At 37.4% G+C, this 12,274-nt stretch overlaps 1 protein-coding gene across 1 annotated transcript; it reads left to right on the top strand.

The window, feature by feature from the left end:
* The first annotated feature begins 11,552 nt into the window (after positions 1 to 11,552).
* Positions 11,553 to 12,014, top strand: LOC137833985 (uncharacterized). The gene has a single exon (XM_068642053.1). The coding sequence runs from the start codon at positions 11,553 to 11,555 to the stop codon at positions 12,012 to 12,014; it is 462 nt and encodes a 153-aa protein (XP_068498154.1).
* The last annotated feature ends 260 nt before the right edge of the window (positions 12,015 to 12,274 follow it).

Here is a 12,274-nt window from a genome sequence, read left to right as displayed (position 1 = left end):
CTTTTCCACCAATTTTGCTACCAAGGAAAAAAGACTAGGCCAAGCCACCAAACTTGGCTAAGGCAAAACCCAACCAAGATCAATTCCTTTAGCAACCAAACTTTTCACACCTCATTTTAGATGCATTTGGGACAATTCCCCACCAAGATTGTTCAAAAACGACGACTTCACTTTTTCACCAATTTTGCTACCAAGGCACAAAAAGCCAAGCCACCAAACTTAGCTACGCCAAAACCCATTCAAGATCAATTCCTTTTGCAATCAAACTCTTCACACCTCATTTTGGATGCATTTGTGACAATTCCCCACCAAGATTGCTCAAAAACCACAACTTCACTTTTTCACCAATTTTGCTACCAAGGGACAAAATGCCAAGTCACCAAACTTGGCTAAGCCAAAACCCAACCAATATCAATTCCTTTTGCTACCAAACTTTTCACACCTCATCTAGGATGCATTTGTGACAATTCCCCACCAAGATTGCTCAAAAACGATGACTTCAGTTTTTCACCAATTTTGCTACCAAGGCACAAAAACAAAGCCAGGCCACCAAACTTGGCTAAGCCAAAACCTGACCAACATCAATTCCTTTTGCAACCAAACTTTTCACACCTCATTTTGGATGCATTTGTGACAATTTCCCACCAGGATTGCTCAAAAACCACGATTTCACTTTTTCACCAATATTGCTACCAAGGCACAAAAAGTAGGCCAAACCAACAAACATGGCTAAGCCAAAGCCCAACTAAGATCAATTCCTTTTGCAACCAAACTTTTCACACCTTATTTTGGACGCATTTGTGACAATTCCCCAAAGAGATTGCTCAAAAACCACGACTTCACTTTTTCACCAATTTTGCTACCAAGGAACAAAAACTAAGCCAAGCCACCAAACTTGGCTAAGCCAAAACCCAACCAAGATAAATTCCTTTTGCAACCACACTTTTCACACCTTATTTTGGATGAATTTGTGACAATTTTCCACAAAGATTACTAAAAAACCACGACTTCAGATTTTCACCAATTTTGCTACCAAGGCACAAAAACAAGGCCAAGCCACTAAACTTGGCTAAGCGAAAATCCAACCAAGATCAATTCCTTTTGCAACCAAACTTTTCTCACCTCATCTTGGATGCATTTGTGACAATTTCCCAAAAAGATTACTAAAAAACCACGACTTCACTTTTTCACCAATTTTGCTACCAAGGCACAAAGACTAGGCCAAGCCACCAAACTTCGCTAAGGCAAAACTGAACCAAGATCAATTCCTTTAGCAACCAAAATTTTAACACCTCATTTTGGATGCATTTGGGACAATTCCCCACAAAGATTGTTCAAAAACCACGACTTCACTTTTTCACCAATTTTGCTACCAAGGCACAAAAAGCCAAGCCACCAAACTTGGCTAAGCCAAAACCCAACCAAGATCAATTCCTTTTGCAACCAAACTTTTCACACCTCATTTTGGACGCATTTGTGACAATTCCCCAAAGAGATTGCTCAAAAACCACGACTTCATTTTTTCACTAATTTTGCTAACGAGGCACCAAAACTAGGCCAAGCCACTAAACATGGCTAAGCCAAAATCCAACCAAGATCAACTGCTTTTGCAACCAAACCTTTCACACCTCATTTTGGATACATTTGTGATAATTTCCTACAAAGATCGTTCAAAAACCACGACTGCACTTTTTCACCAATTTTGCTACGAAGGCACAAAAACTAGGCCAAGCCACCGAACTTGGCTAAGCCAAAACCTAACCAAGATCAATTCTTTTTGCAACCAGACTTTTCACACCTCATTTTGGATGCATTTGTGACAATTTCCCACAAAGATTGCTCAAAAACCACGACTTCACTTTTTCCCGAATTTTCCTACCAAAGCACAGAAACTAGGCCAAGCCACCAAACTTGGCTAGGCCAAAACCCAACAAAGATCAATTCCTTTTGCAACCAAACTCTTGACACCTCATTTTGGATGTATTTGTGACAATTCCCTACCAAGATTGCTCAAAAACCACGATTTCACTCCAAGCCATCAAACTTGGCTAAGTCAAAACCCAACCAAGATCAATTCCTTTTGCAACCAAACTTTTCACACCTCATTTTGGATGCATTTGTGACGTTTTCCCACAAAGATTGCTCAAAAACCACGACTTCACTTTTTCAAGAATTTTGCTACTAAGGCACAAAAAGGAGGCCATGATGGATTTGTGTCTTCTTCTTTGCGGTTTTTGAGGTGAGTTGCGGAAGCTCCATGAATTGATGGTGGAACAAGATCCTCCTAAGAGTGATGGTTATCTTGAAGGTGCATGAGAAGTATGATTTGAGAGAGGTGAGGCCTACTCTTCTTGGAAGGTGAATGTTTAGGAAGATTTAGAGCCTAATCCATAGAGGTTTTAGGCAAAGAGTGAGAATGGCACAAAATTGGCTGCATTTCACTAATGAATTAATCTTGAATTTACATGACCCAAACTCCTCTATATATAGCAAGAGTGGGCTGAAAATGAAAAGAGAATTGGAGGGAAATTCAAATGTTGGCACATGGGAAGGTGGCTCCTAAATTCAGCACATGTGAGGTAGGTTCTAGAATTCTTCCATGTGCTAGGGGTTCTAGAACCTTACGCTCCACTTAGACTAAATGTGGGTTGGACCTAAGTTTAATTAGGAGTAGGAAACTCTAATTAAACTTAGGTTAACCTTCTAAGTACCACTTTTCATGTTTCAACAAAAATAAAAAAGAATTAAACTATGCTAGTTTTGACAAAAATGTAAAACTATTCTACACTAGAGTTTATGACATGTAGAATGTGTCCTCTTGACCCCTCTTTGACCATAACTCTAGTGGTTGCCTCAATTTGATATTTTGGTGGCCTTTCAATGGATTGGTGTTGGGGCCTCTTCCATCATCCCCTCCCTCTTGAAAAGGATTTGTCCTCAAATCCAAGGCTTCATCCTCGTCATTAGTAGGTGGATGTATATGGTTGGATGGTGTCCATCATCTCCTCCTTCTTGAGAAAATCTATCCTTAGATCCATAGGGTCGATCTCGGATAGCAGCCTCTTGCTTTGACAACTATGCTCGTCCTCCCGGATCAAACGTCCATCTATGGGAATCATCAAACAAAGCAAATGAGTTAGTTGAAGCAGTTGTATAAAAATCAACTTTATGAAGTTGCCATTCCTCTTGTTTTTCTATTGTTTTTGGCAACTTTTGATAATATTTCTCTATTTGTTGTTGTGTTTGTTCTTGAATCCTCTCATGCATTTTTTTAACAAATTCAGCTTTTATAACTCCTTCCTTATGTACAAAGGTATGTGTATTAGGAAGTGGTAATAAATCTAAAGGAGTAAGAGGATCAAACCCATATACAACTTCAAATGAAGAAATATTAGTAGTCTTGTGAACTACTTTATTGTTTGCATAATTATCCCTAGAGTTGTGATTGTCTCTCATGATTACTCTAAGCATAGTAGAAAGAGTTATATTTTCAACTTCATTTTGGCTACTCGTTTGAGGATGATAAGAAATTAAAAAGTTCAACTTAGTTCCAAGTTTTTCCGAAAGAATCCTCAAAAAATGGTTTTCATATTTTGGATCTCTATCTAACACTATGCTTGGAGATAAACCATGAAGTCTTATCACTTCTCTAAAGAAGAGCTTATCCATAACCATAAAAATGGAATCAAAACCTTTTATTGTCCTAGGAATTTCTAATATAAAATCTATGCTTATGTCTTCCCATGGAGCACTTGCAAAAGGTGAAGAGCATGGAGTTCATGAGACATTGCCTTAGAGTTAGTTTTAAAATAAGAAATACATCTAGGGTAATGTCTTTGAATATATTTCCTCATGGGTGACCAAAAGAATTTTCCTTTAAAAAGCTTTAGAATTTTATCAACTCCAAATTGGCCCATGAGTTCTCCTTCATGAAGAATTTCTTTTTTATGTGTGAAGGTAGTCTCGTTGGTACGACCATTGAGCATGGAAATTTTAACACTTTGCAATGGTCGTCTTAATAAGACATGACAAGTTTTTTTAGGCACTACCTCACATAAAAATTTGTCTTTGTAGATGCCTATAGATAACTTGACCCTCACTTGTTGGTGATATTTTAGCACATGCTCAAAATAATCTACGACATATTTATCTATGCAATCCCCTTTTAAGGGTTATTTTTTCACTATGCTTGTAAGGGATGTTGTAAGATATTCCTCATTCTTTCTAGATTCACACAACCCCTCACTTAGCTTTTCTATATCTTTCTTTTTCTTTTTCTCATTTTCTTCACTCTCACTAGTTTCTTTTTCTTGGCTACTATATTCATCTTTGTTCCTTAAGATCATAGATCTTTCATTGGAACAATTAGATGCTAAATGACCCTTACCAAGACATTCTAAACATTGAATTTCTCTAGCTTGAGTGTGTGAGATAAGCTCGACTAGGTTTTGGGAAAGTTTTAGAGATGTTTCTTTTATATGTTCTTCGCCTCTTTGGAACTCATCCTTGTCATAAGATACAGAGTACGAACTTTGTTTTTGACTTGATTGTTTTCTCAAAATTTGTTTTTCAACTTTAATGCTAAGTTGAATCAAGTCATTTAAATCTCTATAAGGTAAAAGTTCAACTTTGTTTCTTATCTCAAGTTTGAGACCACTTAAAAATCTAGATATGGTGGTATGATTGTCTTCATTAATCCCTGCCCTTATTATATATAACATCATTTTTTGCCAATATTCTTCTACACTTAGATTTTTTTTATGAAGTCCTTGGAGTTTGTCCATTGGCTTCCTATTGTGGTAGGAGGGAATATGGCGGCGTCTTAAAGATCCCCTAAGATCATTCCAATACTCTATGGGAGGGTCCTTATGAAGGCGCCTTTTACTCTCAAGGGCATTCCACCAATACATAGCATTATCTTGAAAACTTAGGGTGGCTAAGGGTACCTTTCTTTCCTCACTTACTATATGGCAAGCAAACAATTGTTCTACCTTCATTTCCTAATCGAGATAGGCTTCTACATTTTCTTTCCCATGGAAATAAGGTAGATCTACCCTAACCTCCTTAATGCTTTCTTTTCTTTCTTTTCTAGCTCTCCTAGGGGGTGGTTGATAATATTTATTGATCCTAAGGCTTTGTTCCCCATATGATTCATTACCTCTAGAGCTAGATGGATGTGAACTCTTTTTCGATTTAGTGCATTCATCTTTAACCATCTTCAAATCATCTTGTAGAACCGGTTTTCATCATGTGGTTTCCAACAAGAAAACCAGCCAAATCAGTGTGAAAACCATAGATGCAGAATCAGAGCAAAGCAACAACAAATATGCATTGGATTTAAACCAGATAAAAACCAGATAAATTGCAGTAGTTCAACACATAAAACTAGATAAATCTCCCCCTATTTGTCTTCTCAAATAGAGCAAGACAAGTTTATAAGAACAAAATTAAGTAAGAATATGATAATCAAGAATACTCAACTCATTTCTTATGAAGAAAAACCTGCACAAAGACAAACTCCAAACATGATGTTTGGCCTGCTAGTAATAAGATAATGCAAGGAACCAATCAATCCTCTGAATTTGGTTTGATCTACTGTTGTTCCAGCCAATTCAGCATCCATATAATAGTTTGTGGACATTGGTGTGGATGCTTCTTTACAGTTTTCCATTTTAAACTTCTTGAGAATCTCTTAGCAATACTTGGTTTGGCTAAGGAAGATGCCATCCTTTGATTGCTTAACCTGCAACCCTAAGAAGAAGGATAATTCTCCCATCATAGACATTTCAAACTCCCTTTGTATTGCTGGCACAAATTCTTCACACAAACTATCATTAGTAGCACCAAATATGATATCATCAACATAAATTTGAACTAAAATGATAATAGATTTGGACTTTTTAATGAAAAAAGTCTTATCAATTTTGCCTCTCTCATAGCTATGAGACAAAAGGAAATTTTCTAAGTCTCTCATACCACTATCTTGGAGCTTGTTTAAGCCCATACAAAGCGTTCTTCAGCTTATAAACATGATTAGGAAGTTGATGATCCTCAAAATCAGGTGGTTGTGAGACATAAACCTCCTCATTGATGAACCCATTTAAAAAGGAACTCTTCACATCCATTTGGAACAGTTTGAAACCACTCATGCACGCAAAGGCAAGCGACAATCTTATAACTTCCAATCTTACCACAGGTGCAAAGGTTTCATCATAGTTTATGCCTTCCTCTTGATTGTAACCTTTGGCAACTAACCTAGCTTTGTTTCTTGTAATCACACCAGCTTATCTAGTTTGTTTCTTAATACCCACTTGATTCCAATTACATTCATGCTTTCAGATTGAGGAACCAGAGTCCACACTTCATTTCTGGTGAATTAATTCAACTCTTCTTCAATAGCAGCAATCCAACTTTCATCCTTCAGTGCCTCACCTATAGATTTAGGTTCAATGTGAGACACAAATGCCATATGTTTATAGTAATTAAAGACAAAGTGATGTGATTCCACTGGCATAATTAGATTGATTCTTGACATTCTTAGGAATCATCTTGAGTTGGTTAAGAGCTAGGCACTTTATCATAGAAATGGATCAAGGTTCTATGAACAAGAACTCACCAAAACTAGTGCCAAAACACAAACTCATATAGAAGATCCAATTATTGTCAAATTGAACCGAACAAAAAGGCACAAAAGCTAAGCAAACTGAATTTGAATGCTTGAAATTAAATTGAACCGAACAAAAAGCTGGAAAATGAAGAAGAAAGATGAAGAACAGCAAAGCACCATAAAAGAACCGAAGCAACACAAATAAAATGAAACTGACGAACCAAATTCAACAAGGAAACAAGCTAAGACAAGGAATTAACAAAAGAAGAAAGGAAGGAGAAGAGAGTGCTCACGAAGATGGAAGAATGGTTGGATGATCACGCCACTAGAAGGATGGTTGCTCCTAGATGAGTGTGCTGCCGCCACTTGAGGACACCATGGATCCTTCAAGATGAGACTAGAGAAGAAGGCTCAAAAGCTCTCCAATGATCACTCAAAATTTGAGTATAGTTTCTTTTCTCTAAAATTCAAATCTGAAATTTACAAAGAGAGCACCTCTATTTATAGCCTAAGGTGCTGAAAAATGCAAGCTAAACAATTCAAATTTCCCCCCTAAACCGGCGCCTATTTACAAGGCATGAGGAAGGTGTGACCTCTTCCTTCACTTTGGCACCTCCTATTCCTCTCCTACACCTATCTACTAATACACCCCCCCCTAAAGCTCCTAACTAAAGCCTAAAAGATGCTATAACAAAAGAGGTTTCTAATGTTTCCCTCTAAGCACCTTCAACTAAAGAAATTACAAAAAGAGAAAATAAATGTCCTCTAGCTCCTAAAGCTTTGAACATGCTTCTTGTAAGCCTTTGAGGTGGGCTTTGACCTCCATGGGCGTCCTCCATTTGTGCCTCTACCTCTTCTTGACCTTGTTGATTGGCCTCCATGTCTTCTTGAGCTTGATCTCCATCATACTCCCCGAGTTGGAGAGAATTCGACCACGAATTCTGGAGACCTACAGAAAAAGGAGTTAGATCGCTGACATTAAAAGTATGACTTCCTAAGAATGTATCAAGCATATCTAACTCATAAGCATTGTCATTAATCCTCTTGAGGATTTGGAAAGGTCCATCCCCTCGAGGCATTAGTTTGGACTTCCTTTGAGTAGGAAAGCGATCCTTCCTCAAGTGAAGCCAAACCCAATCGCCCTCATCAAACAACAATGCTTTTCTCCTCTTATTGGCAAGTTCAGCATACTTGCCAACCTTCTTCTCAATTCTCTTCTTGATGTCTTTATGCAAAGTTTTCACAAAAGAAGCCTTTTCATCCCCATCTTTGCACAAGACATCTCCAAGAAGGGGAATAGGAAGAAGATCAAGAGGTGTTAGGGGATTAAACCCATAGACTACCTCAAAAGGAGAATGTGAGGTGGTAGAATTTACTACACGATTATATGCAAACTCAACATGGGGTAGTAAATTCTCCCACACTCTAGGATTCCCCGAAATAAAACATCTCAATAGTTGTCCCAAAGTTCTATTCACCACCTCGGTTTGACCATCAGTTTGTGGGTGGCAAGTGGTAGAAAATAAAAGCTTAGTCCCAAGCTTACCCCACAAGGTCTTCCAAAAGTGACTCAAGAACTTGGGATCTCTATCGGACACTATAGACCTAGGAATCCCTTGTAGGCGAACCACTTCTTGAAAGAAGAGGTTTGCAATGTGGCATGCATCATCCACTTTGTGGCAAGGAATAAAGTGAGCCATCTTTGAAAAACGATCCACTACCACAAAAATGGAGTCCTTTCCCTTTGATGTCTTGGGCAAGCCTAAGATGAAATCCATAGATATATCTACCCAAGGCATTGAAGGGATAGGAAGAGGAGTATATAGATCATGGGGATATATCTACTCCTACACCTATCTACTAATACACCCCCCTCCTAAAGCTCCTAACTAAAGCCTAAAAGATGCTATAACAAAAGAGGTTTCTAATGTTTCCCTCTAAGCACCTTCAACCAAAGAAATTACAAAAAGAGAAAATAAATGTCCTCTAGCTCCTAAAGCTTTGAACATGCTTCTTGTAAGCCTTTGAGGTGGGCTTTGACCTCCATGGGCGTCCTCCATTTGTGCCTCTACCTCTTCTTGACCTTGTTGATTGGCCTCCATGTCCTCTTGAGCTTGATCTCCATCACAAAGGTTCTAGTAGAAACACCCTTATTAATCCGCCCAATAATATTCTCCACATAAAGATCTCTAGGAATCCTCCATTCCTTGAGAAGATCACTCTGTTGCAGAATTTCAACCGATTGTTTCGTAGAATCAATTAGTTGTTTTTCTGGGTAGGGTTCCAGTTTTTGTAGAGTGATGTTTTGATCATCTTCTTCTGTATGATTCTTCATAGGTTCATGTTCTGCATGGTTAGTCTCATCAAATACAACATGAACAAACTTTTCTACAATCATAAGCTTCTTGTTATACACTCTATATGCATGGCTAGTTAATGAATAACCAAGAAAGATACCATCATCCGCTTTTTCATAAAAATTGCCAAGGTTTTCTTTTCCATTGTTTAAAATGTAACACTTGCGGCCAAACACTTTTAAATGACCAATGTTGGGTTTTCTCCCATTAAACAGTTCATAAGGAGTTTTCTTCAAAATTGGTCTAATTAGGACCATATTCGTCACATAATAAGTTGTGCTAACAGAATCAGCCCAAAAGTATTTTGCCAAAGAGGACTCACTTAAAATGGTTCTAGCAAGTTCCTCAAGAGACCCATTCTTCCTTTCCACAACCCCATTTTGTTGAGGAGTTCTAAGAGCAGAGAAGTTCTGAAAGATTCTAAATTTCTCACAAAAGCACTGAATTTTTCATTTTGAAATTCACCTCCATGATCACTTCGAATGGCACAAATGTTACTATTTTTCACATTTTGTAATCTCTTGGCAAGCTTTTTGAATGCAGAATATGCATCACTCTTGGATTCCAAGAACAATGTCCATGTAAACCTAAAGAAATCATCAACAATGAATAGAGCATAGTAGTTTAGACCAAGACTCATGGTTTCTAAAGGACCAAATAAATCCATATGCAGCAGATCAAGGGGTTTTGAAGTAGAAACAACATTTTTCAGTTTGAAAGAATGTTTGATTTGCTTCCCCTTTTGACATGCTTCACATATATGGTCTTTCTCAAACTTGAGTTTAGGTAAACCCACACTAGATCTTTAAAGATAATCTTATTTAGATTATGCATGTGAATATGTGTTAATTTTAGATTTATCCATTTTAAGAGTGACACTTTGTTTATGATTTGGGATTTTAACAAATATAAGGTGAGACTTAGGGCTTAACCGAGTGGTTAAGCAAGTGTGAAGGTTCACTTCCAAAGGCAAGAGGAAAAACACATTATATTGTGAAAATGATGCATATTGTGGAATTGAAAAGACATAAAAGAAATAAATATGATGAAGGAAGCCAAATTGAAATTGGAAGAACAAAAGAAGAACATAAACACAAAGAACAAAGGTGCAACTAAAAATGGAAGAAGAGATGAAGGAAAGAAAGCTTATAGTGGTAGACAAGAGAAGGACACACCACAAGGAGTGTGGATTCTCCAAGATAAGTGTGGAGGGCCGCCACTTGAAGAGCTCTTAACTCTCAGAAGATAAGACCTAACCTAAGAGAACACAAGTCTCACACAAATTGTGCAGAGTTTTCCTTCTGTATCAAAATTCAACTTGAAAATACACGGAGTAAGGCACCATATTGTTGAAGATGAGAGCTTTGATGTATCAAATCCACATGAAGCCTGAAGCTATGCTACTTTCTAGGTTTGGGTTTAGATTAGGGTGTTTAGAATCTTTGTAAGATCAGTCCTTGAAAGCCTACACAAAGCTTGATTAAATCTATATTAAAACAACTCAGTGTTTTTTTCCAAGCAAAGGAAAAACAATCGATTGATTTGTTGAAATAACCGGTTGTTTGTCACTTAGCTGGCTGGAAGTTTTAAAACTGCTTTTTGAATCAGTTGTGTAACTTCTTAAGCCATTCAACCGGTTAAATCGTGGTTTCAACCGATTAAATGTGTGTTTTTATAACAGTATTTTGAAAACCTTTAGTGAAACAAAATTGCCTTCAACGATAGCTTTTCAAAGGCTATAAATATAGCTTCGTTTTCAAATCAAAAGACACGAAAAAATACAACAAGTATTCATTCAGATTTGAGAAAAAGTTTTGGTTTGTGAAAGAGTTTTTTTTTTAAAAAAAGCAAGAGTGCTTTCAAGCTTTGCTGTGTGGTGAAAAGTGTTGATCATAAGATCTCTGGTTTTGTAAATCCAGGTGCTTTCTATCTTGTTTAGTATCTTGTAATTGTTCATCTTACATACTGTTTGTTGTTGAAATCCTGTAAAGGCAGAGGGTGTTTTGTCTTGAGGTGTTTTGTGTGCAAAGGGGGTGAGTAGGCTTTGTGGGATTCAAAGTGACCTCTTTGTGGTGTATACTTGTAATCTGTGATTGATTGCTAGTGGAACTCAGTGGTTTGAATGAGAACTGGATGTAGCTCAGGGATTGAGTGAACCAGTATAAACTCTGTGTGTAAATCTCTCTTTCTCTCAAACTCTCAAATTGTTTGATATTTTCGCTGCTATAAACAACTGATTAAATTGTGACTTTAACCGGTTGAAATTCTGATAACTATTTTGTTGGATTGTTTGATTGCCTTCTTTAAGCCCTTATCTGAGTTTTTTTGTTAAGGATTCATTCTGAAGCAAGTGTTTGCGAAAATCTTTGATAAAACAATTCACCCTCCCCCCCCCCCCCCCTCTTGTTTAAGCCATCAATTCTTACAATTGGCATCAAGAGTTAGGTTCTTGAAAATTACTCAAGTCCTTGTTTCTGTTTTTTGAAAAATATTTTTTAATGGCTGATAAAATGCCGTTTGGGGAAGGTGCCTCAATAAACAGGCCACCACTGTTTTGTTGGGTTAACTACTAGTTTTGGAAAGTCATAATGAAAATTTTCATACACTCAACCGATAAGGGTATTTGGGAATCAATTGAAAATGGTCCATTTATACCTCAAGTCAAAAGAGATGAGGTTTTTGTTAATAAACCTTCATCTGAATGGACTGAGGCAGAAAATAAGAAAGTTAAGTTTGATTGGATAGCTAAAAATATTATAACATCTGCTCTAAGATGTGATGAGTTTTTCAGGGTTTCACAATGCAGCTCGACCAAAGAAATGTGGGACATCTTAGAGGTCACACATGAAGGCACAACTGATGTCAAGAGAGCAAGGAAGCATCCTCTGATTCAAGAGTATGAACTGTTCAGGATGCAAAAGGGAGAATCTATTTGGGATGTGCAAAATAGGTTTTCTCACATTGTGAACCATCTTATTAGTCTTGGTAAGACGTTTGATGAAGAAGAGCTTAACATCAATATACTGAAGTGTCTTGAGAGAACATGGTAGCCAAAGGTCACTGCCATCTCTGAATCAAAGGATCTCGCCTCAATGTCTATGGCATCTCTGTTTGGTAAGCTTAGAGAACATGAGATTGAGATTCATAGGCTTGTTGTCCAAGAGAGTGAAGACAAGCACAACAAAAGCATAACTCTTAAGGCTTGCAAACAGCAACCAGATTCCAGTGAAAGTGAAGAGGAGAACATAAGTCTGTTATCAAGAATATTCAACAAATTCTTGAGAAAGAGACAAGTTTCTAAAAGGTATGG

This window comes from Phaseolus vulgaris, chromosome 5, assembly GCF_000499845.2.
Source record: "Phaseolus vulgaris cultivar G19833 chromosome 5, P. vulgaris v2.0, whole genome shotgun sequence".
NCBI classification, from domain to species: Eukaryota; Viridiplantae; Streptophyta; class Magnoliopsida; order Fabales; family Fabaceae; genus Phaseolus; species Phaseolus vulgaris.
Note: the sequence above shows the minus strand (reverse complement) of the source record. Positions and strands in the feature narration are given on the sequence as shown.

Bases quoted from the DNA above. Each gene is read 5' to 3' on its own strand.
- LOC137833985 (XM_068642053.1), top strand. From the start codon at position 11,553: ATGAAAATTTTCATACACTCAACCGATAAGGGTATTTGGGAATCAATT.